The 15,275-nt window shown below is 45.0% G+C and overlaps 1 protein-coding gene across 2 annotated transcripts; it reads left to right on the forward strand.

The window, feature by feature from the left end:
- The first annotated feature begins 530 nt into the window (after positions 1–530).
- Positions 531–15,075, forward strand: GTF2H2 (general transcription factor II H2). Of its 2 annotated transcripts, none has more exons than XM_087693190.1 (4): positions 531–1,007; positions 12,413–12,874; positions 12,969–13,332; positions 14,583–15,075. In XM_087693190.1, the coding sequence occupies exons 1-4, from the start codon at positions 735–737 to the stop codon at positions 14,603–14,605; spliced, it is 1,122 nt and encodes a 373-aa protein (XP_087549316.1). In that variant the 5' UTR covers positions 531–734; the 3' UTR covers positions 14,606–15,075. The 2 variants fall into 2 exon arrangements, with proteins under 2 accessions (XP_087549316.1, XP_087549315.1); XM_087693189.1 differs by having other exon boundaries at positions 534–1,007; positions 13,484–15,072.
- The last annotated feature ends 200 nt before the right edge of the window (positions 15,076–15,275 follow it).

Consider the following 15,275-nt stretch of genomic DNA (forward strand, 5'->3'; position numbering starts at 1 on the left):
GATGTAGTCCCTCTAAATATGGAGGGACTACATCAACTTTCTGAAGTGCAAAATACATGGCGCTTGTTGATTGGAGGAGCTAACTACGCAATAGTTTCTCTCTCCTTTCATAATGGACTAGATTGTTCTCTTTCCTTGCTGTAGTGGATTTCCTATAAGTTGTATTATTGTAGTGTGACCTTGGGACTTCACCACGCTTGCCAAGTGTGCTCAAGTCAATCGACTTGAGCGAGCCACAGCTCATAGTATCCTCATTTGATTCTTAGAAGTCCCTTTTTTTAAGGAGATCAAGTCAATAAAACCTACCTAGTCTCACAACTTATGCTTTTTCAAGGAGATCAAGTCAAGAAAACTTACCACACATAAAATTTTGACTCTCACAACTTGTGGAAGTCAATTTTATCTGGGCACGACCGGACTCTAAGCTTTGCTTAGGACCCTAAACCCTAAACCTTAAATCAAAACAATTTCAAGAAGAACATTAGACTTTTGAGTTGTGAAGCTGTTAGTCTCGCTGAACAAATTATGACATTTTCAAGAATAGCATCAAAATACGTGAAGCTAATTTTTTCGGAGGCGTTTAGTGGGGCGCACACACCGCTACTGGTCGTTACGGAGACACAGGGGTAGCTGTAAGCCTATGCGACAGTGGAGCTTCAGAGGCAACAGCAGAGGCCGCAACAAGCGCCATGAGTAGCAGCAGCTCTTGAGGCAGAGAGGCTCGAATTACTCCAATGGCTTCTCGGCTGCCATTCAATACCGAAGACGACGATGCAGACGAGGAAAACGAGGCAGAGGAGGTCGGGAAGGGCCAGGAAGCTTGGGAAAGAGCCTACGCCGATGATCGGTCCTGGGAGGCTCTCCAGGAGGATGAATCCGGCCTCCTCCAGCCGCTGGACAAAGCCGAGCAGCAGCGCCAGCATCGTCGCCGAATCCAGGCTGTTGCAGGACCTCGCATCCGGCGTGGCATCATCCGTTACCTGTACATTATTGTCGACCTCTCTCGGGTGAGCTGCCTGAGCTTTCCAGCTACGCATCCTCCATATCCTTTTGTGCATATGCTTATTGCTGATCATGCACCGTGTTAAAGAATCTTTTTTGGTGCACGCATCTGCATCCATAACCTTTTGGGAGGCGCACTTGGCATGATGCATTCAATTCGTGTAGGTTCTAACACATGCAGCCTTTGATTCTTGAGTTTACAGCTGAGTTCTCAGGCTACATCGTGGGCAAAGGAGCCCAGGACTGGAGTCATGATAATTCATTTTTGGAACTGGAATAAATAATCGATAGAGACATTGCTAGCAAATATCCATGTAACAGGGTTGTGTAACTCAATGACTCACCAAAGGAACATATGCACAAACCAACTTAAAGAAATTAATAGGTTTGTTAGATCAAGAATCTTCATAAGAAATGTTGTAGCAACATTCCCCTACCCGCAAGAAGGATGCAGCAGGGGAGGCATCAAGCTATTTTATGGCAGTGATCTGACACACTTGTGTCTCTTTGAAGGGGAGGCATCAAGCTATTTTATGGCAGTGATCTGACACACTTGTGTCTCTTTGAAGCCATTCTAGTCTTAAAACCACACTGAACTCTACACTGTCAGGCCTTTGAAATTATGGACAGCCTAGGTGGAGCCCAAACGCAAGGGTAATTGAGCAAGATGGCAACGTTGTGGTCATCTCCTTCTTGTGAGTATCCATCACTTTGCCCAGGGGGAGTAGGAGGAGCTTTGCCCTTAGTTAATGAGTCATTCATTTTATTAATTTCTTCAGTCCTACTTCTTTTCAAGATTTTTTTGTATCGTGACAATGCATCATGGAAGTGGAAGCAATAAACACAAGGCATGGAGCACAACATAGTGAACAATGAACAAGAAAGAACAATGAACTCAGAGAAGACTCATGTATTGGGAACAAAATTCATAATAGAAAGCACGAGAACGATACACTCAAAGGACCAGCCATAGTGCCTCCAATCTCCCCCTCTCCAAGGATGCTAGGTGATGCGAAGATGACGAATGAGGACCAGAGGTCTATAAAATAGACAATAATTGAGCGCACAAGCAACTAGGTTGGTCACATTTGGAGAGGAGAGAATGATTAGGTTGGCTAGTGTGAATGAAGGCACATATTGCCCTAAATGTGGTACCCATTGAAGTTTGTGACATGATGCATAAATACAGTGCCCATACCCATTATATTTATACAACCAACACCCTATCTTGGATATGGGTGATCTATACAATGATGTATGGCTCAAAAAGTAGCCACTCAACAAGATCCTCTAAATGTTTGCCATGTCTTATACCATAGTAGGCACTAGAAAACCCTCAGCGGCATACTATGTACAACAAATGGCAATAGATAGAAACATGGATACTTAAGCCTTGGGTGATTAAGCGAATGTTGTGTGGTGTCAATGTTGATTCTACTTGAACCAAGATCATAGAGTAGAAAGAGCAAAATTTTGTCATTGATATCAATGTCTTATACCATAGTAGGCGCTAGAAAACCCTCAACGGCATACTACGTACAACAAATGGCAATAGATAGAAATATGGTACCCAAGCCTTGGGTGATTAAGCGAATGTTGAGTTGTGTTGGAGAAAACATTGGTGTCAATGTTGATCCTACTTGAATCAAGATCATAGAGTAGAAATAGCAAAATTCCCTCATTGATGTCAATGTTGATCATAGTTGAACTTGGATCACATAGAGTAGAAAATTAGGATGTTCCTAAGATGACATCTAAGACTAGAAAGGACATAAATAGTGTTTGGTAATGTTGTTTGGTCTTACCAAGGTGTCAATTGTGAGAGAGTGCAATAGAAAAAGGAACTCGAATGCAGAGGAAGAGAGAGAGAATCTACAAGAAAAGAAGAAAAGAAACTTGCACTGAACAAGGAATAAATGTTGAATATAGAAGGATCAGCCCTTGCACGCAGCCCACAACATCAGTGAGGGCACTAGATCAGGCTGATGATGATGGCAACACTGGAGATGGAGAAAGATAATGTAGTCGGAGTGTGCATTTGCCGAAGAGGAAGAAAACCGAATGAGATCTCTGCCAGCCAAGTGGGTTTTAGATGGAGATGATAGCTCTAAGCTAAGGATAGGGTGAATTGTGTGTGTGTATGAGAGAGAGAGAGAGAGAGAGAGAGAGAGAGAGAGAGAGAGAGAGAGAGAGAGAGAGAGAGAGTGTGTGTGTGTGTGCATAGCTGGACACACTTCAATTCCAAGTGTGTAAGTGAAAGTATAAAGTACAACCCTTAGACCTTAGGGTTATGTAAGTGCCTTAAGGTGTGTTCACACTCAAAAGTGTGTAAAGTGTGGTGAGTGACCGAATTGTGTAACATAAATACACAAATAGAGAATAACGTAAGTGGGGGGAAAAACCTCTCTTACGGAGAGTAAAAAGTGCCCTAGTGTCCTACTGTGGATCACCAACACTCTTTTGTGAGCGTAGGTGTAAGTCAAACCCAACAAACCCCCTCGGAGTGAAAAGTGATCAGCATACAAGAATCATCTACCAAAGGAGATTAAATTTAAAGCATTGCGAAATGCTTCAAATTTGTCACGAGGAAGAATTTTGGTGATGATATTTGCCACATTGTTGTTGGTAGGACAGTAGACAAGGCTAATATCCCATGTATGCAGCCTCTCTCTGACAAAGTGATAATGTATCTCTATGTGTTTCATGTGTGTATGAAACATTGGGTTCCGTGCCACTGCAATGGCACTTTGACTATCAGTAAACAAAGGAGTAGGCTCTGTGACAGATACATCAAGATCAGCCAACAAACGTCTTAGCCATAGACATTCAAATGTAGTAGTGAAAGTTGCCTTGTATTTAGCTGTCAGAGTGCAGCGGTGCGGAAGCGTAGGACTGAGAGAGAGAGAACGCAGAGAGAGAAGGGAGAGAAAGAGACAGTGGACGATGAAGATCTGCTGTATAAAGAATGCTGAATACAAAGACATACACGGGCGCAGTGCGCTGGACTGCGTGTCTCCACCTCGATGATGCAACCTGCTGTCCACCTCGAAGTCTGCTGCAGTCTGCACTGTCTGCTGTTTGAAATCTGTGAACAGAGACAGAATCTGCGCGCCACCGGTCTGTAATCTGCGTCAGAGAAGTGTGTAAGACTGCTGGGAACGTCGGGTATAAATAGCCGAGATCTGCCAGAAAATAGGGCGCCAGAAATAGGGCGCAACCAGAACAGGTCGGTTGCATTAAATGCAGCCGACTGGGCTGCAGGCAGTCGGACTGCCACGTGGCAGTCCGACTGCATAGTCCGACTGTGCAGACTGCCACCAAACCTGCCCTGCTGCCCCTGATCCCCTGATCAGGCTATGATCTCTAACACCCCCTCTCAGAGCCTGGACAGGGCAGAAGCCTGAGGGATCTGGAATGTCTCCGAAGTAGAGCCTGAGGAAGTGCCTTCGTAAACAAATCCGCAAGATTGTCCTCCGTCTTGCAATACTCCACAGTGATGGTCTCATCCAGAAGCTTTTCTCGGATGAAGTGGTACTGGATCTCAATGTGCTTCGTCCGGGCATGAAAAACAGGGTTCCTTGCCAAGGCAATGCAACTCTCATTGTCACATCGCAGCAATGTAGAACGAGTCTGGGGGCACCCAAGCTTCTCCAATAATGTCCGAAGCCACACAACCTCGCAGGTGGTGGAAGAAGCGGCCTGATACTCCGCCTCAGTAGATGGAAGGGCTACCGTGGGCTGCTTCTTGCTACTCCATGAAATAACACCTGCACCCAAAGTAAAACAGTAACCTGTAGTAGACCGCCTGTGGTCTACGTCACCGGCCCAATCCGAGTCGCTCCAACCTGCAAGAACAAGATCTGACCCATCTGTCCCTGCGGGGTAATGAATCCCTAAATCAGACGTCCCCCTCAGATACCGAAGTATCCTCTGAGCAACCTGCCAATGCATCGTCTTAGGTTCACTCATGAACCCTGCCAAGAGCCCAACAGCAAAACATAGATCAACCCTGGTGTTGAGAAGCCAAATCAAGGACCCAATCAACTGTCGATAGCGGGACGCATCCGCCAAAGGAGAAGCTGAATGGGAAGTGGCCTTTCAGTTCGGATCCATAGGAGTAGAGAGGGCCCGACAATCCTCCATCTCATTGACACCAAAAGCTCTGTACATATCTCTGTTGAGAGATAAAGATCCCCCTCTGAGACTGATAAATCTCATGGCCCAAAAAGAAACGGAGTAGACCCAAATCCGTCATCTTGAACGTCCGATGTAAAGCTGACTTCGTCTCCTGGACCTGCTGTGCATCATCACCTGTGACAATCAAATCATCAACATATAATACAAACAACACACAACCATCCTCGGAAGTGTGAACATACAGCTGCGGATCAGCCTTGGACCGCCGATATCCCAGCTGAGACTGAAGGAACGAATCAATCTTCTCGTTCCATGCACGCGGAGCCTGCTTGAGGCCATACAAGGCCTTCTTCAACCTGTAGACTTTCCCATCTGAAGAACCAAAGCCAGGAGGCTGCTCAACATAGATCTCCTCCTTCAAATCACCATTCAGGAAGGCCGACTTCACATCCAACTGATAAACAGGCCATCTCCTATGGCCAGCCAAAGCAAGAACAACTCTAACGGTCACCACACGAGCTGTGGGGGCAAAAGTGTCATGACAGTCAATACCTGGGCGCTATGCAAAACCTTTAGCAACAAGGCGAGCCTTGTGCTTATCCAAAGTACCATCACTGAGGTATTTGGTCTTGAAGACCCACTTGACTCCAATCACCTTCTTCTTCGGGGGGCGGGGCACGAGTGACCAAGTGCCATTCCTCTCAATAGCCTCCAACTCAGCTTTCATAGCTTTCTTCCATGGGGTGGATTGTAAAGCCTCCTTCACGGAGGTGGGCTCTCGATCCTGCATAACACAGGTCATCAAACAATAGTTGGAGCAAACAAGCTCCGTAGAGTGTGCCTAGTGCCTCCGTGACCGCCGCGGACCATCCTGCGGTCCCCACTCCTCAGGAACCCCCTCGATCCCTGAATCACGGAGTGTGTCACGAGCCCAGCGAGGAGGAGGCCGAACCTCCCCTCGACGTTCTCCATCAGCAGAAGACTCTGGAATATCCACCGGCAGTAACTCCTCAGAGGTGTCCGGTGGAACAGTAGACTCTGTGTCAGAAACAGAATCATAATCAAAAGGCACGGGCTCCAGTGGAACTGTAGAAGGAGCCTAACTCTCCCCTGGATCTCCAAGAACGGGATGCTCCTCACCCGGTGAAGTAGCCGGAACCTCCACAAACCGCACATCACGGCTAGTGTACACATCCCGCTTGACGGGATCATACAGTCGGTAGCCTTGGGACTGGGAGCTGTAGCCAATAAATACGTGTTTTCGGGAAGCCGCTTCAAATTTATCACGGTGAGCCTTGGGAATGTGAACATAGGCATCACATCCAAAGACCCGAAAGTAAGAAACATCTGGCTTCGTCCCAAAATAAGCCTCAAATGGGGTCATCCCTTCCACGGCCGAAGTAGGGGATCGATTGAGGATGTGGACTGCAGTAGCCACAGCCTCGGCCCACAGAACCTGAGGGGTCTGTCGGTGCTCCATCATGGTGCGCGCCATGTCGATCACACTGCGGTTTTTCCGTTCAAGAATACAATTTTCTTGAGGAGTATTAGTAATGGCAAACTCCTGGTGAATTGCTCTATCTGCACAAAATCGAGCAAACTCATTAGACACAAATTTACCTCCCTTGTCGGATCGCAAGGTCTTCAACTTCCGGCCTGATCGGTTCTCCTCAAAGAGAAGTTAATCCTTGAAGTGCGAGAAAGCTTCTGACTTTAATGTCAAAAAGTAGGCCCATGTCAGCCTACTATAGTTATCCACGATCAGCATGAAGTACGAGCTCCCACGCAAGGACTCATTCCTCATAGGGCCACATAGATCCGTAGATACTAGCTCCATCAGTGAAGTAGACCGCCGCGAAGCTGTGTGGGGAATGGCATCCCTATGCTGCTTCCCCCGAATGCAGGAGACACATGGCTGCTGGCTCACCACTATACCCGGCAACCCTCGAACAAGCTGTCCACGTGACGCCCTCCGAAGATAGTCATAGTTCAGGTGACCAAACCGAGCATGCCATAATTCTGACTGTGACTGTGAGGTAAGAAGAAGAGTAGAGAGGGCAGTGGAAGTCTTCAGTTTATAAATGCTGTTCTCCTCATATCCGGATGAGAGAACCTTCCTTGATCCCCGATCAAGGACTCGCACTGTAGTACTGTCAAACTCCACCAAAAGGCCAAGGGAGCAAATCTTATGAACTGAAAGGAGATGGTACCCTAATCCTGGTACATGCAAAACCTCTGAGGTATGGGTACCACCTCGTCCATCCGGAATAAGCTGCATCTTACCCCGACCTGCAATCGAAACTGAAGAGCTGTCTCCAATGAGAATCTGCCCACGCGAGGGTCGCAGCTGGGCAACACCATCTGATGAAGGAGTCATGTGCCGTGAGGCACTACTATCAACAATCCACTCTCGAGCCTGGGGAGCCGTCATCGCAGCATCAGAAGCATTCAGTGAAGCGTCCTCAATGACAGCTAGATGAAGAAATGCAGCTGATGAGGGTGCAGCCCCCTCTCCAGAATCCTTGGTGTCCTTCTTCTTGGTGTCCTTCGTGTCTTTGTCAGGGCAATCTTTCTTCCAATGGCCAGTCTTTCCACAAATATGGCATGTGGAATCTTTGTCCTTGTCCTTCTCCTTGTCCTTCTTGGACTTGTTATCCCCCTTCTTCTTCTTTTGGTCATTCCTCTTCTTCTGAGAGGCTTGACCTGTCAGCGCCTTCGACTTGGAAGCATTCTGTCCCTTTAACTGTTCGTCTTGGTCCAAAACCATAGGAACCAACTCTTCCCAGCGAAGAGTAGACTCTCGCCCTGAAGCAATAAGGGCAGAGTAAAATGTACGAATCGTGGCGGCAACTGGGACAATAGTGTGATCGCCATGTCTTCGGAGGAAATCGGCTTCCCTGCATTCTGAACCTGCATCTATAGCTGCCTTAGCTTGTTAATGTGCTCCCGTAGCGAAGAAGACTTATTTACGGACAAGGTCCGCATCTGAACCTCCAAAGAAACCCTCTTCATCAGGGTCATCCGATTGTACATTTGATCAAGCTCCAGCCATATCTCCCGAGCCACCGTCAAGTGCTCGATGTGAGCGATCACGGCTGTAGTGCATGATAGAAAGAGAAAGGATCGAATCTTGGCATTCAGTTTGTCCCAATGAGACTTGGCCTTGGCTAACTCCGCACGAGCATCGGAAGAGAGTTTGGACTCATCTCTTACCGAGGGCCGGTCAATCTCCTCCTGTACCAACTCCGCCAAATCATAGGACTCAAGGATGGCCAACATCATGACGCACCAAATGCGGTAGTTGTCGCCGTCGAGCTTTTGATCTGTAGGAAGAGCCGGTAAGACAGGCACCTTCCGGTCCATAATCGCTTGGAACTCAAGTCCATCTCTGTAGACATCTTCACCTGCAATGCCTTCACAAACGCAAAAGCAGCCCCCTCTGATTGGGAAAACTTAGCCTACTAAGGCTCTTCCGTGTCCTGAAGCTTCTTCACCCGCCGGAGGCGATGAAAAAGCAAAACCTGCACTTGTAGGCTGAAAACTCAAACTTCCTCCGCGTCAAACAACAGTAAACAGCAACAAATCCACCACCTGTACTCCTTTCCTGTGCGCCCACACTCGTTTCAGCCTTGTTCCAAGGCGCAGCCCTCCTGTTTGCCCTTAAACGCAAAAAAACGCAAATTTGTGTCGCGATGGAAACTCCTCTTCAGGTCAATTCTGCGCTCAGTCAGCCCTTAAAAACAGCTCTGATACCATGTCAGAGTGCAGCGGTGCGGAAGCGTAGGACTGAGAGAGAGAGAACGCAGATAGAGAAGGGAGAGAAAGAGACAGTGGACGATGAAGATCTGCTGTATAAAGAATGCTGAATACAAAGATATACACGGGCGCAGTGCGCTGGACTGCGTGTCTCCACCTCGATGATGCAACCTGCTGTCCACCTCGAAGTTTGCTGCAGTCTGCACTGTCTGCTGTCTGAAATCTGTGAACAGAGACAGAATCTGCGCGCCACCGGTCTGTAATCTGCGTCAGAGAAGTGTGTAAGATTGCTGGGAACGTCGGGTATAAATAGCCGAGATCTGCCAGAAAATAGGGCGCCAGAAATAGGGCGCAACCAGAACAGGTCGGCTGCATTAAATGCAGCCGACTGGGCTGCAGGCAGTCGGACTGCCACGTGGCAGTCCGACTGTGCAGACTGCCACCAAACCTGCCCTGCTGCCCCTGATCCCCTGATCAGGCTATGATCTCTAACATCAGCTTCACAAGACGATGTGGCAATGGTGGATTGCCTCTTGCTAAGCCAAGAAATGCAAGCCAAGCCAAGAAATGCAAGCCAAGCCAAGACAGAAACAATTTCCACTTGTAGAGTGACGTGAATCAAAATCACTAGCCCAATTGGAATCATTGTAAGCGTGTAATTGCAGCGGTCCTCCCTTGGCATAAAGCAATCCAAGAGTCCTTGTATCTTGCAAGTAACGAAAAACACGCTTCACAACTTGCCAATGTGACATTTGTGGGTTGTGCATATATTTGGTTAGGGGTAAAACTGCAAATTGAATATTTGGCCTTGTGTTGCATTAATAAATGAGGTATCCAACGTATATGTATGAATGTCAAATAGATCATTGTCATCATGCAAAGCCATTGGGTCTAGTCTCCATCGGTGTGCTAATTGGCTTGTAATCCTGGATCCAAATCTCTGAAGGAGTTTACCAATATATCTGGACTGTCTTTTAAAGTTTGCAAGTACCATCTAGGCATTTGTCTAGCCTCTTGATTATGTATGTACTGTTGATGAACCTTAAATTCAATATCTCGTTGAATATTCAAATCAGCCATAGACTGAATTTCTGCATTGATTAATGGAGTAGCTGGTTGAACATGTTGTTCATTTAATGAAGCTCCAAATGTATCACTAAAAGAAATAGGGAGCAGCCCTTCAGACACATCATTTGTAGCTTGATATGTGTCAAAACCAGCAAGAGATAATTTTGATTTTTCATCAAAAATCACATCCCTATTGACAAAGACTTTCTTGGAAACAGGATCATACAATCTATACCCTTTGCTCGCACTATTATACCCCACAAATATGCACTTGGCAGCCTTATTGTCCAACTTCTTTCTCAATAATTTTGGAATATAAGCATATGCAAAACACCTAAAAGTACGAAAGTGACCAACTAAAGGTTTATGGCTGTTCCAAGCCTAAAAAGGCGTGACATTTTTCAATGCCTTGGTAGGGCACCTGTTCAAAATGTGACAAGCATGCATAATTGCTTCCATCCAAAAATCATGTGGCAAATTTTTAGCTTTCAGCATACATTTGGCCATCTCCTTGAGTGATTGATTCTTTCTTTTTACAACCCCATTCTGCTGTGGAGTATATGTAGTAGTATATTGATGTGCAATGCCTTTTTACTTCAAAAAATTATTCAGCAAAGAAGACATATATTTGCCTCCTCAGTCTGAATGGAGAGTCTTAATCCGACAGCCAGATCGATTTTTTACAAGTGTAATAAAAGCAAAAAATGCATCATACACTTTTGACTCTTTCACCAATGAACATACCTAACAAAAACGAGTAAAGTTATCAATGAAGGTGACGAAATAATAACATCCACCCAATGACTTTGTCTGCCACCCAATGACTGTCTGCATAGGTCCACATACATCCGAATGCACAATCTGCAACCTAGCCATTGCCTTAAAAGCAACATTACGAGGAAAAGAGAACTGATGCATTTTTCTCAAAATGCATCCCTCACAAATATGCTCAGGAGGTATTTCCAAGAGAGGTAAGCCAACAAACATCTGAGTACGTTGTGTAAGCATCAAACTGCCATAGTTAACATGCCCCATGTGAGCATGACATAACTTTGCTTGTGACATAGCTGCTTCCTCCTCCGGCTTTCTTCGTGCTTCCAATTCCTTATAGTCGGAAATCCTATTTGTGAAGAGGAGGGTGAAGAACATCCTCCAAATGGTATGGATGTCATTGGATATGGTATGTGTCTCTTTGACTTTTTGGCAAGTCAACAACCTTGATTTAAGGTACATTCCCAATTGAATGCACATCCCAATTTCTAGCAATGGTATGATAGGTGCAAAGGAAAGGAAAAAATTTGAAACTACCTCTAGAATCCTATGCAGCTGGTGATGATGCCGTCGCCGTCTTTTTCTTGTTATTGCCATTCTTAGATCTCTTGAGCTCTAAAAAGTTTGGGATGAGCTGGTGCAAGATATCCCATCACAACTTGGATAGTTGAATGCTAGTTCCTTGAGATACTGGTCAAGGCACTGAGTCCATCCATCCAGATGATTGGCACAGGGAGAGAGAGCAAGGAGAGAGAAATGTTGAGGAGAGAAGAAGGAGAAGTTGATGAGGAGAGAGAAGGATAAGATACTGCAACTTGTGATGGTTGATGTGGTGATGGCTGGAAGAGCTTTTTGGTGATTGATGGTGTTAGATGTGATGGGCTACTGCAGCAATAGTGTTTGGCGACATCTTACGGTTCAGGTTGTATAGCATATGTTCTGGTCAATACTAAATAGAGCCTCCAAATCGGAGAAGGCAGCAGCAGACAGAGTGACATGGGAGCCATGCAGGGAATGAGGTTTGCCCGACTGTGACACAAATGAGCGGAGCTCTGGAGTCCAATGATTTTTGCTGCAGTGACATGCATATGAGTGACTCCAGACATGCGAAAGTAGCAAAGTACAAATGCAAGGACTCTGGAAATTTGGCGCTGTTGATAGAGAATTTGGTGCAGTGAGAAGGTAATGCACAAAGTGTAAACCTTCTAATAGCGTATGCTGGAAGTGAACCTGCTCTAATAGCATATGTTGGAAATTAGGAGAGGAAACACAAAGAGAAGTGTGAGACTTAATGAGGGAGAAAACTCAAGACTCTGTCTGGGTAACTAGGAAAACAGAACATACAAGAAGGTATATGGTCTTATTTATATTGGCAAAGAGACATTGCAACTAGCTAGAGCTTTATACATACATGCACCCAAAAAGGCGTGTTCACACTGCTCTCACATATAGGGAAAGTATTGGCAACAGGGTTCTCTCAATTGACATGAATTTCAAGCATTGTATGGAACAGGAAAGGATTCTTTTGGATGCACTATTTTAGTCCAGGAAACTTGTGCACTGATACTTGTTCTTTAGTTATTTCACTTTATTTCTGTGCTCTATTTTTAATGAATGTGCTCACCCCCTAATTTCAAGCTTATATTTGTGTAGCTGACTGAATGGGTGTTTTGGCTAGGCAGCAGCTGAGATGGATTTTCGTCCAAACAATATGGTGGCAGTTGTTAATTCAGTCGAGTCATTCATTCGGGAATTTTTTGATCAGAATCCACTGAGTCATCTGGGACTTATAATAATCAGAAATGGTGTCTCACAGCGACTGACTGATCTAAGTGGCAATCCAGAGGCACACATTAAAGCTTTGCGTGGCAACATGGAAACTGGTGGGGATGCATCTATTCAAAATGCATTGGACCTTGCAAGGGGTTTCCTTGGTCAGATACCGTCTTATGGTCACAGGGAAGTGTTGCTATTATACTCTGCGTTGAGTACGTGTGACCCAGGAGATATAGTGGATACAATAAAGAAGTGCAGGGATGCAAAAATACGTTGTTCAGTTGTAGGCTTGTCTGCAGAAATATACATCTGTAGGTTTCTCTGTGAGCAAACAGGAGGGGTCTATTCTGTTGCACTGAATGAGGTAAGATAAGTCACTTCTAGAACTCAAATTCAGTGAATCTTGTGTGTATGATTGAGTGATTTCTTAACATAACAGATGCTATCTCATCTCACAGAGTCACTTGAAGGAGCTGATCTTGGAGCATGCCCCTCCTCCTCCAGCACTTGCAGAGTCTGCCACTGCCAGTCTTGTTAGGATGGGCTTTCCTGCAAGAGGCTCTGAAGAAGCTGTTGCTTTGTGTGCATGTCACAAAGAAGTGAAAGTTGGTGGCTGCTACACCTGTCCACAATGCAAGGCAAGGGTGTGTGAATTACCCACCGAATGCTGCCTATGTGGGCTGACACTTGTCTCATCTCCCCATCTTGCAAGGTCCTACCACCATTTATTTCCTGTTGCGGCATTTGAAGAAGTCTCAACTGGCATGGCATTGAAACTGCCAAAAGTTTGTTTTGGATGCCAACAAGAGCTCCCTTTTCCTGGTAGGTGTGGTTCCATGTTAGTGTTTCCACTAAGAATTGCAAATGGAATATGATAGGTCTGGATCTTAATCACTTTTTAAGAATACAAGTAAATTGTGTTTCACTATGTAAAGTCTTGCAAAATGATCTGATTGTAGTCTTCTGTTCATAGGTGGAAGGATGACTGGGGTAAGAGTGGCTTGCCCAAGGTGCAAGCATCATTTCTGTTTTGACTGTGACATTTACATCCATGAAAGTCTGCACAATTGTCCTGGCTGTGAGAGCCTTCCTGATTATGGAAGTCTTGTTCAGAACAAATTGAAGGTAGGTCCATGATTTGGTGAAGCTTAGGTTATTGACTTGATCAGGGTACATACACCTCCAGCCATGGAGCAGTAATCTCTGGAGAACAGAGACGGTGAATCCTTCGAATTGAGAGTTGAGTGATTAATGGGCATCCTAGTTTTGTGGCAAAAGCGTCTGTATCAGTTAGCAATGAGACAGAATGCTTGCCTAGTCGGTCTTCCAGAAGGTGCACACTTAATTCTGATGGATTAGGTTCATGTCTGTTCTTTTAATGTTTCATCCCTAGCTGGCATGCCGAAATTTTCTTTTGTTCTTAGTAGCTGGATCCAGTGGCGTTTTTATAGTTAAAGATGCTTCATGTACGGCTTGATTCAAAAGAGTACATGGAGCTCTTCTTGGCTGCTTGCACACATGATCCTTCTTGAGCATTCTGAAATATTGATCTGGAGACATGTTGGATGCCAGAAACTTTCGTTTCATGAGCGAAGAAACTTAAAAGTTAGCTGGAACTGCTACAACAGCAGTTAGGCTTGGGCCTCATGATGTTGACTTCTGAAGAGTCACAAAGATGAATGAAAAGCACTGCAGTTGGCAGCCAAACGTCTTGGCGTTTGGTGTGTACCATTGATCGTGGTCCAGTGAATCTGAAAACATAAACATGTGCTCTTTTTTTTGTCAACTAGAAGACTAAACACTATTAGCTTTGGGAACAAATCTTATACCCTGCATCTATATCCTGTTAGAGTATTTAATCAGTGGAGTATCAGGAACAACAATTGTTCTTGCTTCATCTTCTTTATCTTCCCTAGATGAGCATAAGGTAAAGTGCCCATACAAATGGCTCAATGTTTAATCTGTGCTTTTGTACAGCTTAAAGAACAAAATGTGAAAAACAGATCTATCAGCTGGGTGGAGGATGTGAAAAGTGACGATTTTCCTGGTTTTGTTGTTCTTGTCTTTTCCAGCGGAGCTTTGCTATGATGGCTGAAGGTTTCATCTGTACTTCTGAACAGTTGACAATATCTTTTAGATCAGGTGTATGGGTTGGGACAAGAAAGAGAAAAATGTGGTTGCATGCATGGTTAATGTGGTTGCTGCTTCACATGAAAGTGACTGATTGCATACTTCTCATAATATGGTATTTGTTCAGTCAATAGAACAATGGGAATCTGTTAAAATGGCTTAGGCCACTCTGCCTATCACCGCTCAGTATATTTGGGTCCAGGTTCCTTGTGATGGCTTTAGAGAGTGTGCTTAGCTTATTTGTCTTTCAATGGTCAAGCCTTGTGCTGAAGTCCTTTTGTCCGAAGTAGTGAATTTCTTAAGTCCTATTGATCCTGTATTTGAGACAAGTTTCTGTGATTAGGCGAATTGGTATAAGTGGGTGTCTCGTCTTGTGCTTGGTATCAAGAGCTGCAACTTCCACTTTTGGAACAATTATTTTTAATGCCTCATTTGTAGCACATGCAAAATTGAAGGCTTTAGTTTTATATCAACATATTGCCTTTCTAAATCCAATTATTCTTGCCATCGTGCCAATTACAGTTCTTTTGTCAAACTTGGCCTTACATGACATGTCATAACATGCAATGTGACCTAAAAACACACTGCACTTGTAAATACAGGGTATTCTATATTGATGGGGGTGGGGCCTAGCA

The sequence above is a fragment of the Lygodium microphyllum genome, chromosome 14 (genome assembly GCF_053477565.2).
Source record: "Lygodium microphyllum isolate KBCC chromosome 14, Lygodium_microphyllum_v1.1.10, whole genome shotgun sequence".
NCBI classification, from domain to species: domain Eukaryota; kingdom Viridiplantae; phylum Streptophyta; class Polypodiopsida; order Schizaeales; family Lygodiaceae; genus Lygodium; species Lygodium microphyllum.

Bases quoted from the DNA above. Each gene is read 5' to 3' on its own strand.
- GTF2H2 (XM_087693189.1), top strand. From the start codon at position 735: ATGGCTTCTCGGCTGCCATTCAATACCGAAGACGACGATGCAGACGAG. The intron at 1,008-12,412 runs GTGAGCTGCCTG...TGTTTTGGCTAG, and splicing joins TTATTGTCGACCTCTCTCGG to GCAGCAGCTGAGATGGATTT. The intron at 13,333-13,483 runs GTAGGTGTGGTT...TTCTGTTCATAG, and splicing joins ACAAGAGCTCCCTTTTCCTG to GTGGAAGGATGACTGGGGTA.